This window comes from Meleagris gallopavo, chromosome 28 (assembly GCF_000146605.3).
Source record: "Meleagris gallopavo isolate NT-WF06-2002-E0010 breed Aviagen turkey brand Nicholas breeding stock chromosome 28, Turkey_5.1, whole genome shotgun sequence".
NCBI lineage: Eukaryota > Metazoa > Chordata > Aves > Galliformes > Phasianidae > Meleagris > Meleagris gallopavo.
The window spans coordinates 541571-556913 of NC_015038.2; the positions used below are offsets into that span (position 1 = coordinate 541571).

A 15343-nucleotide genomic window follows, 5' to 3' on the forward strand; every position below is an offset into this window, starting at 1 on the left:
TTTTTTTTCCCCCTCTCAGCGAAGTACTGAGAAGTAAACAAGAGAAAGATGCCTTTTTTCTTCCCTATCTCTTGAGAGCGGTCCCAGTAGGACTTGGGATTATTTCCATTGGTAATGGAAGTGCAGCCCAAGAGCTGGGTTTTGGTGGTGTTCCCTGCTTTCCCTTCTGATCGCTGCTCTTTGTCCCTGCAGGCTGTGACAGCACTGGTGAAGAACTACCCGAAGCACATGGTGTCCTCAATGCAGCAGATCCTGCCCATCGTGTGGAACACCCTTACAGAAAGTGCTGCCTTATATCCTTTGCAGTGAATGCTTTTAACTGGAGTAGAACAAGGCAAACTATCTTGTGCCCACTAAGGACTTGAACGTGGCTGAAGAGTGTGAGACCATGACCAGCAATGCAGGAATCTGCTGTAGAGATTCTGTGGGTATTTCAGTTGGGCTCCATGAAGTTCCTTTGGCTGAGTCAGTTACAATAAGCCATGGGAGCACCCACACTGTGCTGGCTGCAGAACTGTGGCCAACCTCTGCGTTCTCTCTGGTGCTCTTCAGTGAAAACTGCTTTCTTCAAACAATGCCTCATAGTGATGTAAAGACTTCAGAGAAAAACCTACTTTTTCCCTTGCTGCAGCAATAATGACTGGTTACGTTTGCTGCTGAAGCTGAATTTGCCTTTTAAATGTTAGCAGTTAGTCGTTACTTTGCTGGGCAACCTGCAATGTTAAAGAGATGTTCTGCTGGTAGTTTCCATGGTACGTGCAAGCTGACAAGGCAGATCTTCCACATCTGCTCCAGGTTTGTGCTGCTGTGGCTCCTCACCATTGGGAGCACTGAGGTGCAGAATGAGCTCCTTGTGCCCTGGGTAGGCTGAGTCTGAGTGGTTTCACTGCGGCAGAGCTGTAGTGTGGCTGAACCTTTGGGTTTCCATGGAGGATTTGGTGTGTGCGAATGGAGTTGTCCAGGGTTGCTGTCGGGTGATGGAGAAGTGGTTTGTGCAGCTGGGCAGGAGTTCCCAGGGCTCATCTTCTGTTTGAAACACAGCACTGTGTGTAACCCATGTTCCTAAGAAAGAAAGGATTTTTAATTCCTGTTAGATGCATCTTAGAAACATACATGTTTACTTAACTTCTTCTACTTATGTGAGAACAGAAGTAAATTATACAGAAGAGGTGGAGGATCCTGTGGATTCCGATGGTAAGAACTTGTTGAACTGCACTTCTGAGTCCTCTTTTGAAGAGGAATGGACTTACCTAAATATTGCTGTTGTCAGAGCAGTTGCAGAAACACCTTGGGAGTTCATGCTTAATGTACATTTACAGTGTTGGAAAGAAGTGGTGGATGCTGTTCTAAGTTTCATGTGGCTGTGATCAGTGAAGCTGCATAACTTAAGGTTTCTAACGACTCAAGGAGTGAGTTTTGCAGCAATTTTGAGGTAAAACTGATGGGACAAAAGAAAGCCAAACAGATTTTATTTTGGGCTTGATAAATTTTAGTGAGGGGTGTGCAGTGATGTGGGAAGAGAGCAGAAGGTGATCAAGTCAGAGTCCTCCCAGGGCTGCTGCTGCCCTTGCTGGTCCAGGAGCAAGAACAACCATTACCCCATCAGACAGCCTAGAAGTCTGTAATTATATCTGACACCCATTTATGCTTCTGTGTATGTTAGCATCTGGAGTCATGGTCCTTTTTTTGCTTTCTTTAAGGTGAAGTGTTGGGATTTGAAAATCTGGTGTTCAGCATATTTGAGTTCGTTCATGCCTTGTTGGAAAACAACAAATTTAAGAGCACAGTGAAGAAGGCTTTGCCAGAGCTGATCTACTACATCCTTCTTTACATGCAGATCACAGAGGAGCAGGTGAGCAAGTTTGTCTTGTGTAGGAAGCAAATGAGATAAGAGATTTAAACGAATTAACGTCCTAGGAAGTATTTCAGTGCATGGGAGCTGCTGTAAGCTAACATGGTTACTTAGGGATGTGGTTTAGTGGACAGTTTTGTTGGGCTGGATGACCTTAGAGGTCATTTCCAACCTTCATGGTTCTGTGCTGTTCCACCAATTTATTGTGGCATCCAAGTGCTCCTATCAGTAGTACCATGTGTGCAACAGTGAAGGAATGTGTTGTGAAAATGGAGGTTACCAAACTGAAATGGATAGCCACACCACAGTGATAGGGAAAGGATTGTGCAAGTGGTGTAACATAGTTTTTATGGTTATTCTTTGTGCTTCCAGGTCTCCCAAGCCTGAAAGCCATCTTCTGTTTGTCTTGTTTAGGTAGGCATGCATAAAAACAGACGTGCTGTTAAAGCTTCATCTGCTTCTCCCATTTCTCATCTATAAATAAAGTTGTGTAGCATTGATTTCAGCTCAGTCATGAGTTTGTGAAACTGATTTCAAATGAGGGGCAGAGGAGCAAGATGGGCTCAGAACAGAGAGGGCCTCTTCTTTTCAAAGATTATTGCGACAGCATGGAAGAATCATCATTGTTATCCTCCCTGTCCTTCTTGTCTTTCTGTTTCAGATAAAGGTTTGGACTGCAAATCCCCAGCAGTTTGTGGAGGATGAAGATGATGATACTTTTTCCTACACAGTGAGGATTGCTGCTCAAGATCTGTTGCTGGTATGAAAAATATTCCATGTTTAGAAGCAACCAAAGAATGAGAACGATACATTGAGCTTCATTTTGAGCGTTTGAAGAAAGGCCCACCTTTAAAAGTCTACAACTAAACATGATTATTTCCTTCTGCACAGGCTGTGGCTGCCGATTTCCAGAATGAGAGTGCAAGTGCTTTGGCTGCAGCAGCTACGAGGCACCTACAGGAAGCTGAGCAGGCCAAGAACAGTGGTGCTGAGCACTGGTGAGGAGATGGGACAGCCAGGAGCTGCAGCAATGGGTTCTGTAGCACTGAGGGCAACACAAGTCAATCAAGTTTTTGTGGCACTGCTGCTGATGGGCAAGGATGAAATCTGAGAACTGATCAGGAGAAGGAAAAGAGAGAAGGGTATTTCTCAAGATGCAGAAACCTTCCTGTGGAAACCCTTCACCAGGTGTCTGTCCCAGGCTCCTTCCTTCTCTGCCCTGACTGACAGTTAAAGCATGTCGTTGTGTTGTTTGTTGTATCCAAAGAGACACTGGCAGAACCTTCTCTTTGTGCTCAGTTAAGTGGGCTCAGAATTTCAGGCATCTCATCATATGTCTATTCTACACATAGAATAATCAACTGAGACAGTTGGAGACTGCAGAACAAGTCCTTTAATCCTTCAGAACAAAGTCTTTATTTATTTATTTATTCCGGAGGGGGAAAAGTGGTACAAGCAGCAGCATTTTTTTTTTTTTTAACCCAAAGTGTGAAAAGGGATTGAGAATTCTGCCTGTCCTGGCTGAGATTCCGAGTCCCCACATTGCAGAGTTCTGTGAATGTTCATTTGTTTCTGCTTTGGGATCAAGTAGGTAATTGTGTCAGCTTAGAGAAAAAGATCGGAATGGTTTTCCTTCAAATTCTTGGTTTATTTATCGGGGTGATGGTGGGCAGAAAAGCCTAAAAGCATCTGGATTCTTCTACAGGTGGAAAATACACGAAGCTTGTATGCTGGCCCTGGGCTCTGTGAAGTCCATTATTACAGACAGTGTGAAGAACGGCCGAATACATTTTGATATGCACGGCTTCCTGACCAACGTTGTTCTTGCAGACCTCAACCTTTCAGGTATGCCAGCCCTGGCTGTTGGTCGAGATGCTGCTGAGTGCCAGAGCTTGGAAACTTCTTACAAGTGCAAGTGTCTGGTGTGCACCTGCTGCCATGCAGTGCCAGCATCCCGTTTTCTTTAAGGTGAGGCTGATGCTGGTCGCAGCAGAACCCAAATAGTACTGATGGTGAGGAAGATCCTGTTACTGGGAGCTCTGTGTGCTTTTGTGGTACATCAGCATGCGGGGAGGTCAGAGAAGTTGACTTAAAAGTCCTTGCAAATAATGAAACTTTGAGAAATTATTTATCATTTAACGACTTTCCTGCTGGGATGGCAAAACTCTGAGTGACGGACGGAAGCAGCTCTGACTTGAAATTCATGAAACTCACTCTGTTTGTCCTGCTTTGTTTTAGTGTCCCCTTTTCTCCTGGGCCGGGCCCTCTGGGCCGCCAGCCGTTTCACAGTGGCCATGTCCCCAGAGCTCATCCAGCAGTTCCTGCAAGCCACAGTCAGTGGTCTGCATGAAACCCAGCCGCCTTCTGTCCGAATCTCTGCAGTCAGAGCTATCTGGGGGTAAGCAAAGATACTCCAAACCTCAGGGATCTGTGTTAGAAATTGCATTTTTAAAGCTTGTACATCAAAATGTAATATTTCTGTACAGACTGTGGAAGTAATGGCATGGAATGAATTAAGTATCAGTGTAAGAAGTTTAAGTGAGCAGGTTCGAAGCAGAGTAACTGATGAGGAATAAGAAATTGAGGTTCAAGGTTATGTACAGCACAATGTTATAATAGATAGAGTCCCAAATAGAAGCAGAAATAGATGGTGGTGACAAGCATGGAAATGAAACCATGGTTAGTGCTGTGCAGACACAAGTATGACTCTCACAGAATGTGCCCTTGTGGGACAGATCAGGGCAATAATAAAGTTGAGAGATCAAGGAAGAAGTGTAATGATGGGGAGAAGTGCTAGAGGAGTCAATTAACAGAAGAAGGGGGGATGAAATATCCATTTCTGTATAATCCAGTGATACGTATATAAAACACTTCAGTACCTTCTGTGTGCATTTTGTATCATGTCTAGCTACTGTGACCAGCTGAAGATCTCTGAGAGCACCCATGTGTTGCAGCCTTTCCTTCCCAGCATCCTTGATGGTCTGATCCATTTGGCAACGCAGTTCAGCTCAGAGGTGCTCAACCTGGTGATGGAAACATTGTGCATTGTCTGCACAGTGGACCCAGCTTTTACAGCAAGTGTGGAGAACAAGATCTGCCCCTTCACCATCGCCATCTTTCTGAAGTACAGCAATGGTGTGTGTCCAGGTCACGCTGTCGAGCACGGTTGGTTTTGCTAATGGATCCTGATCAGGATTATGACTGTGCTGAACCTGTAATAAATCAGAATTGAATGAACGTTGATTCATACTGTAAAACTAGAAGGGAAAGTACTGCTTCGACAGTTTGAAGTAGTGCTAACAAAAATTGAGATGTTTGTTAGTGTGTTTTAGTAAATGGTGCTTTCTCTCTCCAGATCCAGTTGTTGCTTCTCTTGCCCAAGATATTTTTAAGGAGCTAGCTCAGATAGAAGCCTGCCAGGGTCCAATGCAGATGAGGCTAATACCAACTCTCGTCAGCATCATGCAGGCCCCTGCTGACAAGATCCCAGCAGGGCTTTGTGCAGTAAGTGCTGTAGTGGTACCTGGTCTGAGCTGGGGCTGATTCCCTGTTCTTTAACATAACAGATGGCTGCTCTGCAATGAGTAGGAAAATTGCTTTAAAATGCTTTTGAACAATGACTTCAGTGTTTGGTAGATTTGTCTGTATGGAGAGAAGACAAAATGCAGGTGGAGAGAGATGTTTCCAAAAGTAATGTGCTCTGTGGACTTCCTCACTCCCTGCAGGATATCCCCAGCTGTTCTGCTGTGGCATAATCAAGTTTCACCAGTGACAGTCACTGCTATGTGGTGTTGTGTTCTCCAGCAGAATACATAACTATTCCTTGTGGTTTTTTGAGTTTTTTTCCTGATTTATATGTCACACGTATAAATTGCTGGAGATAAACTGTAACATTTGTTGTTTCTCTAAAAAGTCCGCTTAGAAAAGATCGGGCATTGACTCCACAGAATGATTGTATGAAATTAAGCCCATAAATATCTTAATAAAAATGTTTATAATCTGCATATTGATCAGTATTGCTGTAACAATCACTAGTAGGTGATTAAAATAAATACAGATCAAGATAAGCTGGACAAGTCAGCCAGAACAGTTCTCTGGTTGCACTGATCACTGGCAGGATAATGTACATCCCTGTGGAGCTGTTTGCCACATTGAGGGGTCTTACACCGCTCCTAATGTTTGAACTGCCTTGGGAACTTCGCCGTGCACAGCACCGTGTGTCCATGGCAATTTCAGTGGCTCTGGATGCGTGACTTTTAAAATAAATGAAATATTGCTGTGCATAACATCAAGGTGTGATGGTGGTACTGGGCCACATCTCTCCTGCTCATGACTGTAGTCCTTGCAATGCTGACTTGTGTACTGTGGCTGCTGTTGTAACAGTGCTTTTGTTTGTGGTTTCCTTTCAGACTTCTATTGATATATTAACCACAGTTGTGAGGAACACCAAACCTCCTCTGTCTCAGCTCCTGATCTGCCAAGCATTCCCTGCAGTGGCTCAGTGCAGCCTGAACACAGATGACAATGCTACCATGCAGGTAACACTGGAGGGAGTGGTAAGAGCTGCAGGGCCAGGAGAGTTTGAGAGAAGTGACCAAATGAGACAGTTGGCAAAGCCTTCGAAGGAGCTCAGGCTTTTCTTGCCAGTAGCTATATCATAGATCCTCGGGAGCTCCACTGCCTCCACTCTGTCATTAAAGCATTGCTGTTCAGGGACCTGCAATGATTTCTGCTGAGATCATTCTGTAATTTGGAGGATCAGGGTGAATAGAGTGGCAGCCTTGACCTGTTTGTTTGTTTTTTTTCTGTTAGTGCTCTGGAGCACGTAAAACCTCACTGCTTTTCTTCCCCTTTAATAATACTCATGACATCTAGGAATGACAGAGGCTGTCTGCAAGGAATGCTCTCAGGCATGAGGAAGCAGAGCCTCCTGCATCTTGCTTCTTGCCATTTTCTCGTGTGCACATTTAAGTGGGAAAGGGAAGATAAACTTTTTTTGCTTGGTTCACATACTGAGTGGAGGGAGAGCAAGGATTCAGCTCACAGGGGTAGTGCTGATCTGAGCTGTGCCTGTTAGCAGTTTTGCTGCTACCTGCTGATGGCTTTGGAAAGGGAAATTCTAAAGATTATCTTTCTCTTACAGAATGGTGGTGAGTGTCTGCGTGCGTACGTCTCAGTGGCTTTGGAGCAGATTGCACAGTGGCATGATGAGCAAGGCCACAATGGGTTGTGGTACGTGATGCAGGTGGTGAGCCAGCTTCTGGATCCGAGGACCTCAGAGTTCACCGCTGCCTTTGTGGGCAGGCTGGTCTCCACTTTAATTTCCAAAGCAGGGAGTGAGCTGGGAGAGAACTTGGACCAGATTCTCAGAGCCATCCTGAGTAAAATGCAACAAGCAGAGACGCTCAGTGTAATGCAGGTGAGCAGCCCAGGAGGGTGAGAAGAAGTGTTGGGAAAAGACACTGTCAGATTAAAAATAAAGTGTGTGCCTGATTGTTTATGGGTTATGCACTTGGAGGTTCTGCAGACCCTGTGAAGTAGTCAGGAAATGGCCTGCTCTGTTCATCCAGCGTTGTCTGGATTACCAGGTAAGCCAGGCTCTTGTTGGGTAAGCTTTAATGCACCTTAAATAGTCTCATGACCTTTTGCTTGCAAGGACTGAACCTTCAGAGAGCACCTTTGTTAGGGGTGTTGTGGCAAGGGCGTGCTTTGAGTGTGTGTGAATAGCTTGGAGCTGAGACCAGGTGAGCTTTAGGAGATGGGGCGTGCAGTTGGCCTGCATCAGGACAGAGGTCAGATGAGAGTATCACAGTCTGCTCTGGCCCTGGTCTCCTTTTAGTGGCCTGGTTTGTAGAATAATTTTATCCCGGTAGTGTTAATTCTCTTTCTTGTATGTGCCCTTAAAGTTCAGCATCTGCTGCTGCCTGCCCTGCTTCCTGAGCAGCAGCTGTGGGAAGGCACTGTGCTGCCAGGACCCGCCTCTGCCCTCGGTGAGGAACTTGGCTGAGACTCCTCTGTTCTGACCCTTTTATCTCGGGTATCTCTGATTTGTAATGGTGCGTTTTTCCAAACCAGTACACAGTGAGTCATGAGGGCCGCTCAAATATCAGCACAGAGTTCATCTCCAGGCCTTGATTTTTTTTTTAGTTTTTCCCCCTTGGAAACACTGTTCATTCACAGCTATGCAAAATGGCTCTTGCTTTGGCTATTTTGGGATTTAAAAGATGCAGAGGCTTAAATCTGAACTAGTCACATGAAGCCCCTGCAGCTGTGGAAGAGAACAAGCGCCCAGTGATGTTGAATTTCTTCTCTGTCTTAGCCTGAGATGAGTCCCTGCAGTGGGTCAGCTTGCCCCTGGAGAAGCCCCTGGAGATGCCCTCAGCTCAGGGGCTGACGTTTGGTCCTGGTCTGCAGGGGCAGGACTGTAAATCTCTGTCTTGTAAATACCTTCCTAAAGTTTGCAGTTTAAAATTCAGAGCAGGAGGAGTGCTGCTGCATTATGGTGTGATGGCTGGGAGACATGCTGGTGATGGAATCCCCTGGGGTGGAGAATATGGCTGTGGACAAGCAACTTCTGTGCCTTAGCATGGTGAGCATTCCGAGCTCTTTGTGCACAGGGCTGTGTGTTCAGCATTGGACCAGTGAGCAGACGTGGGTACCTGCACTACCTGCCTTTGCCATGTGATGTTTCTGGTGGTCAGAAGCCACTGCAGCCTCTCATTTTTATTTTTTTTTCAATAGTTTTTTAATCTCTGCATTAGGAAGATTTGCTGATTTGAGGCATGGGTGTGAGCAGATGGATTCCTGACTTTTTTTTGTGGGTTAAATATTGCTTCTGATGGTAGCAGTATCCTTTCCTGCTTTTGTAGCACACTGTATCTTGCAGATGGTTTTATTTTCTTTTCCTCTTGGGGTCGGTAAGCACCATCTCCATTCCTACAGGGCACTCCATTTCTTGAATATTTGATAAAACATTTTCAGCTACTAAATAATGTACAGTTCATGTTTCCTTTTCTTCCCTGGCAGTCCTTGATCATGGTGTTTGCTCATTTGGTTCACTCACAACTGGAACCACTCCTTGAGTTCCTGTGCAGTCTCCCTGGACCAACAGGCAAGCCTGCCCTGGAGTTTGTGATGGCTGAATGGATGAGCAGGCAGCACCTGTTCTATGGGCAGTATGAAGGCAAAGTCAGGTAGGATGCTCTGCTGCACCCGTGCCTTAATGGCAGCTGGCTGATCGTCCTCTTGCAATTAAACATGCTGTGTGTGAGGGAAGGGGGAGCTGGTTCACACTTGTAGTGCTGCACCCACATTGGGCAAAATGAATTATTTTCCTGTGCTGTCAGTTCAGCTCAGGAGAGCTGTGGCAATTGGAGCAATCCCTGATGTTCCTCTGAGTGCTGCTATTGCTGCCCGGTGTTCTGTGCTGGAACTGGGGCACCCAGGTGGGAAGGGGTGGCTCAAGTGAGCAGGGGACTGGTTGTGACATTGCAGCCTTGTGAGCAGGATGAGAATTGTTTCTGGACGTGAAATTCTCATTAAAAGCTGCAGTAGAAGGTTGGGGCACTGTAGAGGGTTTCCTAAGAGAATTTGATGATTTCTCATTGATTTAACGAGTCCGAGAAGTAAATGAGAAGCAGCATGTTTAAGAGAGAAATGTCAGAACGGTGGAGGCGGTCGGATGGATACTCAGCACTGTTGGCAGTCGTCTTGCTCTGTTGTGTTGCTCAGCAGTGATTCCTCCCATTTTGGGTGAGCTGAGAGCTCTGCAGGGTGCTCTGAGGCCGTGGGGGCAGCCAGCACTGCAGATGACAGAGGGGGAATTGTGAAGTCTTTGCCCAGCTCTGTTTCTGTATCATCCAGCATTACAGTGGTTTGTGTGCAGGTGATTTGGCAGCGCTGTGCTCTGTTTTAGGCCCCCATTTGGGGTTATTTACAGCAAAGGAGCTCGCGGTGCATTAGGAATTGCTGGATGTTTTCTGAGTAATGAAGAGAAGGAATGCCTTTGCAGAAGAGCCTGCTGTTCAGACCTGGGGAAATGGAAGTTAGTAGAAGGAAAACAAAGAGCTCCCACTGAGTAAACTGAGTAACCTACACCAGATAACCCTGCTGTGTTCCTCAGTCCCCGTCCCCGAGGATGGTGGGTTGAAGAAGCGGCTGTTTCACATCTCAGTGTAAAACAGGAGAAACTGGAGAGCGCTGCACTGCTTGTTCTTGGTGGCAGTGGATCAGAAGGGGCACCTGGTGGCTGCCTGGGGACGTTCCCCACGTCCATCCTGCTGGGTGAGCCGGGCGGTGCAGGGGAATCCCATCCCTAATTGTCCCAATCTCTGCTCCCCAGCTCAGTAGCTCTGTGCAAACTGCTGCAGTACGGCATCAACACGGATGACAAACGGCTTCAGGACATCAGGGTAAAGGGAGAAGAAATATTTAATATGGATGAGGGAATACGGACACGATCAAAATCGGCCAAAAGTAAGTCATGATTTTGCTGCTTTAGCTTTTTTTTTTCTGTTAGTGGATGCTATGAAAGGTCTCACGTACCAGATCATGCAAAGCTGTGGGAGGTATTCCCCAGAAAAGGTGCAGGTTGGTTTGTTAAAACAAATCTGTGCATCATGTATGTGATACGTGTTGGTGCACACGAACAGCTCAGATATTGCCTGGTCCAACGGTAATTGCTAACTTTTAAGCACCTAAATTAACTTGATAGGATCTTTCTGTCTGTAATTAGGGACAAACAGCTTTTCATGAAGAGCAGTATGAATGTATCTTTTTCTTCTCTTACAGATCCTGAACGCTGGACAAACATTCCTTTGTTAGTAAAAATCTTAAAATTAATAATAAACGAACTCTCGAATGCAATGGAAGCGAACGCATCTCGACAGACCACTGCAGATTGGAGTCAAGGTGAAACACTGGGATCGATTTTCCTCTTGAATGGCTCAAATCTACTCTGTAATCTCCTCAGAAGCATTTATAGTAATAAGAAACTGGCAGTAATAACTATTACACCTGTAATTAGAACCATGGAATCTTTGGAGTTGGAAGGGATACTTAAATGGCACGTAGTCGAGTCTAGACTCCCCTGCAGTGAGGTGGTGCATGTAGTTAAACAAAGGTTTAAATAGTAATTCAGAGGGTGAGTCACTATGGTGTCTTCTTATACCTGGAAATTATCGGAAATGATGATCTTACACGTGGCCTTGGATCTGGAAGTCAGGATCTGACTGTACACCAGAGAATTACCCTTGCTTTGGTGTGTCTGGTTTCTTCCTCCTGAGGGACAGTGGTGGCTGCAGGTGTCTCCCTTTGCCCCTGCAGAGCAAGGCTTTCTGCACAACAACTGTTCAGCCTCTGCATACCACTGGCAGGCTGGACATCCTGGGTGCTGTTTATGTCTAGAAATGTTTGTTTTCTGAACAGATGATTCGAACGATATGTGGGAGGACCAGGAAGAGGATGAGGATGAAGATGAAGGCTTAGCAGGACAGTTCTTATCAGATATTCTTTCCACAAACAAGTATGGTAAGTCACAGCTTTTTAGTGCTTACATGGAGATAAAACAGAGTGGATGACATTCTAGTCTGAGTTTTCTTTCCTTGACAGCAGTGCAACAAAGATGAGAGGCAAAGGGAAGGAAGTGTCACAGTGGGGTTTTGTTTCAAACAGGAGAGTTTGAATGCTCTGCAGGCTTCGTGCTGCTGTGAGGTACAGGGAGGTGTTCCTCCTAAAGTTGGTGTCAGAGGTGTAGGTGTGACCTGGGAATGGCAGTGTCATAGCAGTGGGTGAACTTGCTTGTGGAGCGGTCTTGAAAAAGAAGTGCTGCATAAAGAAAATGGAGCACGTATAATGTTCTTCCTTTCCTCTCCAGTTTGCATACAGTCTTAGGAAAGAGAACCTTACAGGCTGACACGGTAAGGGAGACGGCTTACTTAGCACAGAACTGGAAGTGTGACACCCTGACATAAGATCAGGGCTGAGATAATGGTGCACATTGCAGACTTGCTCACCCGGCATCCCATGTATGCTCATCTCAGCCCTGTGTTCCCTGGGACTCCTGCTTTGACCCTTCATGTACCAGAGTGCAGTTTTGTTTCTAACCACGGAAGTTCAGGAGCAGACATGCTGGATACAGAACTGCTTGCACAGCAGCACTGAAGCTACCTGTGGGTTGTTGTGTTTCAACAAGAGTCCAATAGAACAACACTCCCTGAGATGTTTTGCTCTGTTTGTTGTTAAAACGTGCTGCCTTGCCTCTGACAGATGAGGATTACTATGAAGATGATGAAGAGGATGACCCGGATGCATTAAAGGACCCTCTTTACCAAATAGATCTCCAGGTGATGCTCTGGAATGAGGTTTTTTCATTTTAATCAAATAATGCCTGGAGCTGGTTTTCCTTACTGTATCTATAACTTGTGAATGAGCAGAACTTTCTCAGACAGAGGGAGGTGAGACTTCTATCCATGAGCTTCGCAGCTTTTTGCTGAAATCAGAAGCAGGGTGGAGATTGGAGCTCACGCAATTCCCTGTCACTGCCCTGTGCCATACTTTGTTCCTCCTTGTGAGCTCCCCCTGAGCCTTTCCCCTCTGTGCCCCCTCCTGCTGCGTCGCTCCTCCCCGCAGTCCCTGTGTGTTACTTGGGGTGTGCTCACCTTTATGTCTTGCTGCAGGATAGAAGCAGGATTTCCCAGGAGGTGATGCTGACTTCTGCTCTCTGTCTCCCTTGCAGGCGTATCTCACTGAATTCCTGTGTCAGTTTGCACAGCAGCCCTGCTATGCCATGTTTTCAGACCATCTCAATGAGAATGAAAAGCGAGTGCTGCAGGCCATTGGCATATAAACCCACCCAAGAGAGCACACTGATCATATCTGAACCATGTTTCTTGGCTTATTCCATGTTTTATGATTAAACATAAAACATTCTCTGGTGCCCACCTGCTTGTTAGAGGTGGATGATGGCCTCGTGGCGACGTATTGAGCCTCATCTTAACAAATCTGCTAAGGGAAGGAATACTCAGAAAGCAGCAAAGACAGAAGTCTGTTGAGCTTTGCACATTGGTCTCACCATGGGAGCACTTTCATTTTCCACAGTAACTTTCCAGGAAGTTCTTAAAAAAAAAAGAAAAGAAAAAAAAAGAAAAATGTAGTCCTTAATGTTTTTAAAAGCAAACTGTCTCTGCCTGTGAAGAGGCACTTAACTGAGCTCCACACAGCACAGCCGGACTGAGAAAGAATTGGGTCACTCACAGATTGCTTGGACGTATCTCAAGAAATTTGGAAGGTTGTTCCTCTTCGTTACACACACAGGGTAAATATCTCCATCTCACAGTGTGACTTCTTTTTATAGAACCGTGGACTCTTATCAGAGATGCCTGAACGGCATAGAACCTGTTTGCAGGAGTCTGGATGGGAAGCTGAGACAATAAACCAGAGCATATCTTCTTTCCTGTTGTGGACGGGGCTTTGTTGCTCACATTTACTCCTGGTCCCACGGGAGCAGTTCTGTAGCAATGCTTTGGTGTGCACGTGCTGAGGGGAGCTACCACTGTTCTGTTCCTGTGCCACGTGGCTGCTGAAGGCGTCGGATTTATGGAGCACAAAGAGCCACCATTTCGGGGGAAGAAAACCAATTGTGTTTAACAGCTGTGCTCCATGACAGCCACTCTGAACTACTTTGCTTCCTTCACACTCCTGTGTGTATTTTTATAGGGTGGTAAAATAACGTTTGCAAACTGATTTACCCGTAAGAACGGCGTGATGTATCTCACAACACCTCTCTGCCTTTGGTTCCCCCTTGGGGAAGATGAAAATAAAACTATTGAAATGTACATCAGTATCCTTCTTGTAAAACAGACATAAAAGGAAATGGCACTCGTTTCCAAAGTCACTTTTTCAGGTGTATTTCTCCCTAGGAAACCTCCCACGTGTGCTGCCTGAGGATGCTAGGGTGTTACACAGGAGTCATCTGAACAGAAAGGGAATCCTGTAATGGGTGCATCTGCTTAAAGGAAAAGGCTGACCCATTATAGAGGTTCCTTTCTTAAGAAAGGTATTGCTGTTCCTCCGTGGAATGATAGCTTTGAGTTGTATCTAAAAACCTCCAAGGAGCAATCGTGTATCGTTCTGGTCTGATTTAGAGCGCAGCCTTCCAGGTTTTACCAGGAGGGGGTGACAAATGAACTCCTCAGCAGACAAAGATGGCACAACGTGTTCAGGGCTGCGGGGCAATAACTCGGTGCTGCAGTGCTTGAATGAGAGCAGGCAGAGCTGGCAGCCCTGCAGCTCCAGCAGTGTGAGCCCTCGGTGCTTCTGTGCAAACAGCTCTGCGAGGAGCAGAACCTGAGGGACTGGCTCTTGTGTGGCTTTGCCTGGGTTCGCTGTTGTCTGATAGGATGTAAGTTCTGATCAGGAGCTTCATGCCGTTGATTTGTGGTATCTTCCCTTCCCTGTGCATCCTCTGGTGTGCGAGGACGCAACCCTGTGCCCTGGCTTTCCCTGTGGGGGAATGGTGTGGCTCTGTCTCCTACCTTAACGTTTTTCTTGTTGGATGGGATTTTGTTTGAGATGTTTGTGTGTCTCTCAGCTTTCAGTGGGAAGGACCGTCACCCTAACGGCGCCATCCCGGGGCCTCCCAGCAGGAACGGATGGCTGCTCACTGATCACGGCGCTGGGAGAGGTGGGACCATCTTGGTTAGCTGGCGTTCCCCAACGAGCGGCGTCAGCAGAGCCGGTGGAGACTTCATTTCCAGTTAGAAAATGGGGGAGAAAGGAGCCTTGGGAAGTTTGCCGTGTTGGCAGCAGGGCACAAAAGCAGCCGTCGGTCCGTCCTTCCGTCCTCGGAGCCGAGCGGCTCCCGGCATTTCTGACATCCGGGGGCGGTTCAAACCCAGGCGGCCTCGTCTGGGTCTGGTCGAGGGCCGAGCGGAGCTGCTGGGGCTCCGAGCGCCGGGATGCTGCTGGCTGCGCTCCCGCGTCCTTTGGGCGCGTTAAGCGGGATGAGAAATGGGAGCAGCGCGGTGCTGCCGGTCCCATCCCCTGTCCGCAGAGAGGAGCCCAGGCCTCTGTGCTGCTTCCTCCCGCCCCCGGCGGGGCCGCGGCTCACGGCGCGATGTGCGGCAGGGGCGGAGCGCGGTGCGTTGGGTGCGGGGTGCGCGGGCAGAGCAGTGCGGGGCGGCGTTTGGGTAAAGCGGTGGAGGTCGGGCGGCGTTGGTTTGCTCAGCGCAGCTGCGGGGTGGCGGCTCGGATTGTGGCTGCGAGGGGACTTTACGCGTACTCACGAGTGCTGTTCTTGGTTGTTTTTTAGTTTTTTGGGTTTTTTTGTATCAGTGAATAAAAGCTTTTAACGGACGAAACCGCCTCGCTTTTCCTTTCACAGGGAGCGGGCGGGGCCGGGATCGCCCCTTCGTGCCGCGGTCCGGGGCTGAACGGCGCTGCGGGGCCTCGAACTCGGGACCTCGCGCCCAGCGGCGCCACCCACTGCCGCCG

The 15343-nt window shown here is 47.2% G+C and overlaps 1 protein-coding gene across 1 annotated transcript; it reads left to right on the forward strand.

The window, feature by feature from the left end:
- The first annotated feature begins 99 nt into the window (after nt 1–99).
- Nucleotides 100–13686, forward strand: IPO9 (importin 9). The gene is made up of 17 exons (XM_010724066.2): nt 100–293; nt 1136–1194; nt 1701–1852; nt 2514–2612; nt 2744–2850; nt 3558–3697; nt 4091–4250; nt 4761–4987; nt 5208–5356; nt 6262–6390; nt 6996–7271; nt 8879–9045; nt 10194–10327; nt 10643–10762; nt 11279–11380; nt 12119–12195; nt 12588–13686. Exons 1-17 carry the CDS (start codon nt 115–117, stop codon nt 12696–12698), a joined length of 2388 nt encoding a protein of 795 aa, XP_010722368.1. The 5' UTR covers nt 100–114; the 3' UTR covers nt 12699–13686.
- The last annotated feature ends 1657 nt before the right edge of the window (nt 13687–15343 follow it).

Bases quoted from the DNA above. Each gene is read 5' to 3' on its own strand.
- IPO9 (XM_010724066.2), top strand. From the start codon at position 115: ATGGAAGTGCAGCCCAAGAGCTGGGTTTTGGTGGTGTTCCCTGCTTTC. The intron at 1,195-1,700 runs GTAAGAACTTGT...GCTTTCTTTAAG, and splicing joins GGATCCTGTGGATTCCGATG to GTGAAGTGTTGGGATTTGAA. The intron at 7,272-8,878 runs GTGAGCAGCCCA...CTTCCCTGGCAG, and splicing joins AGACGCTCAGTGTAATGCAG to TCCTTGATCATGGTGTTTGC.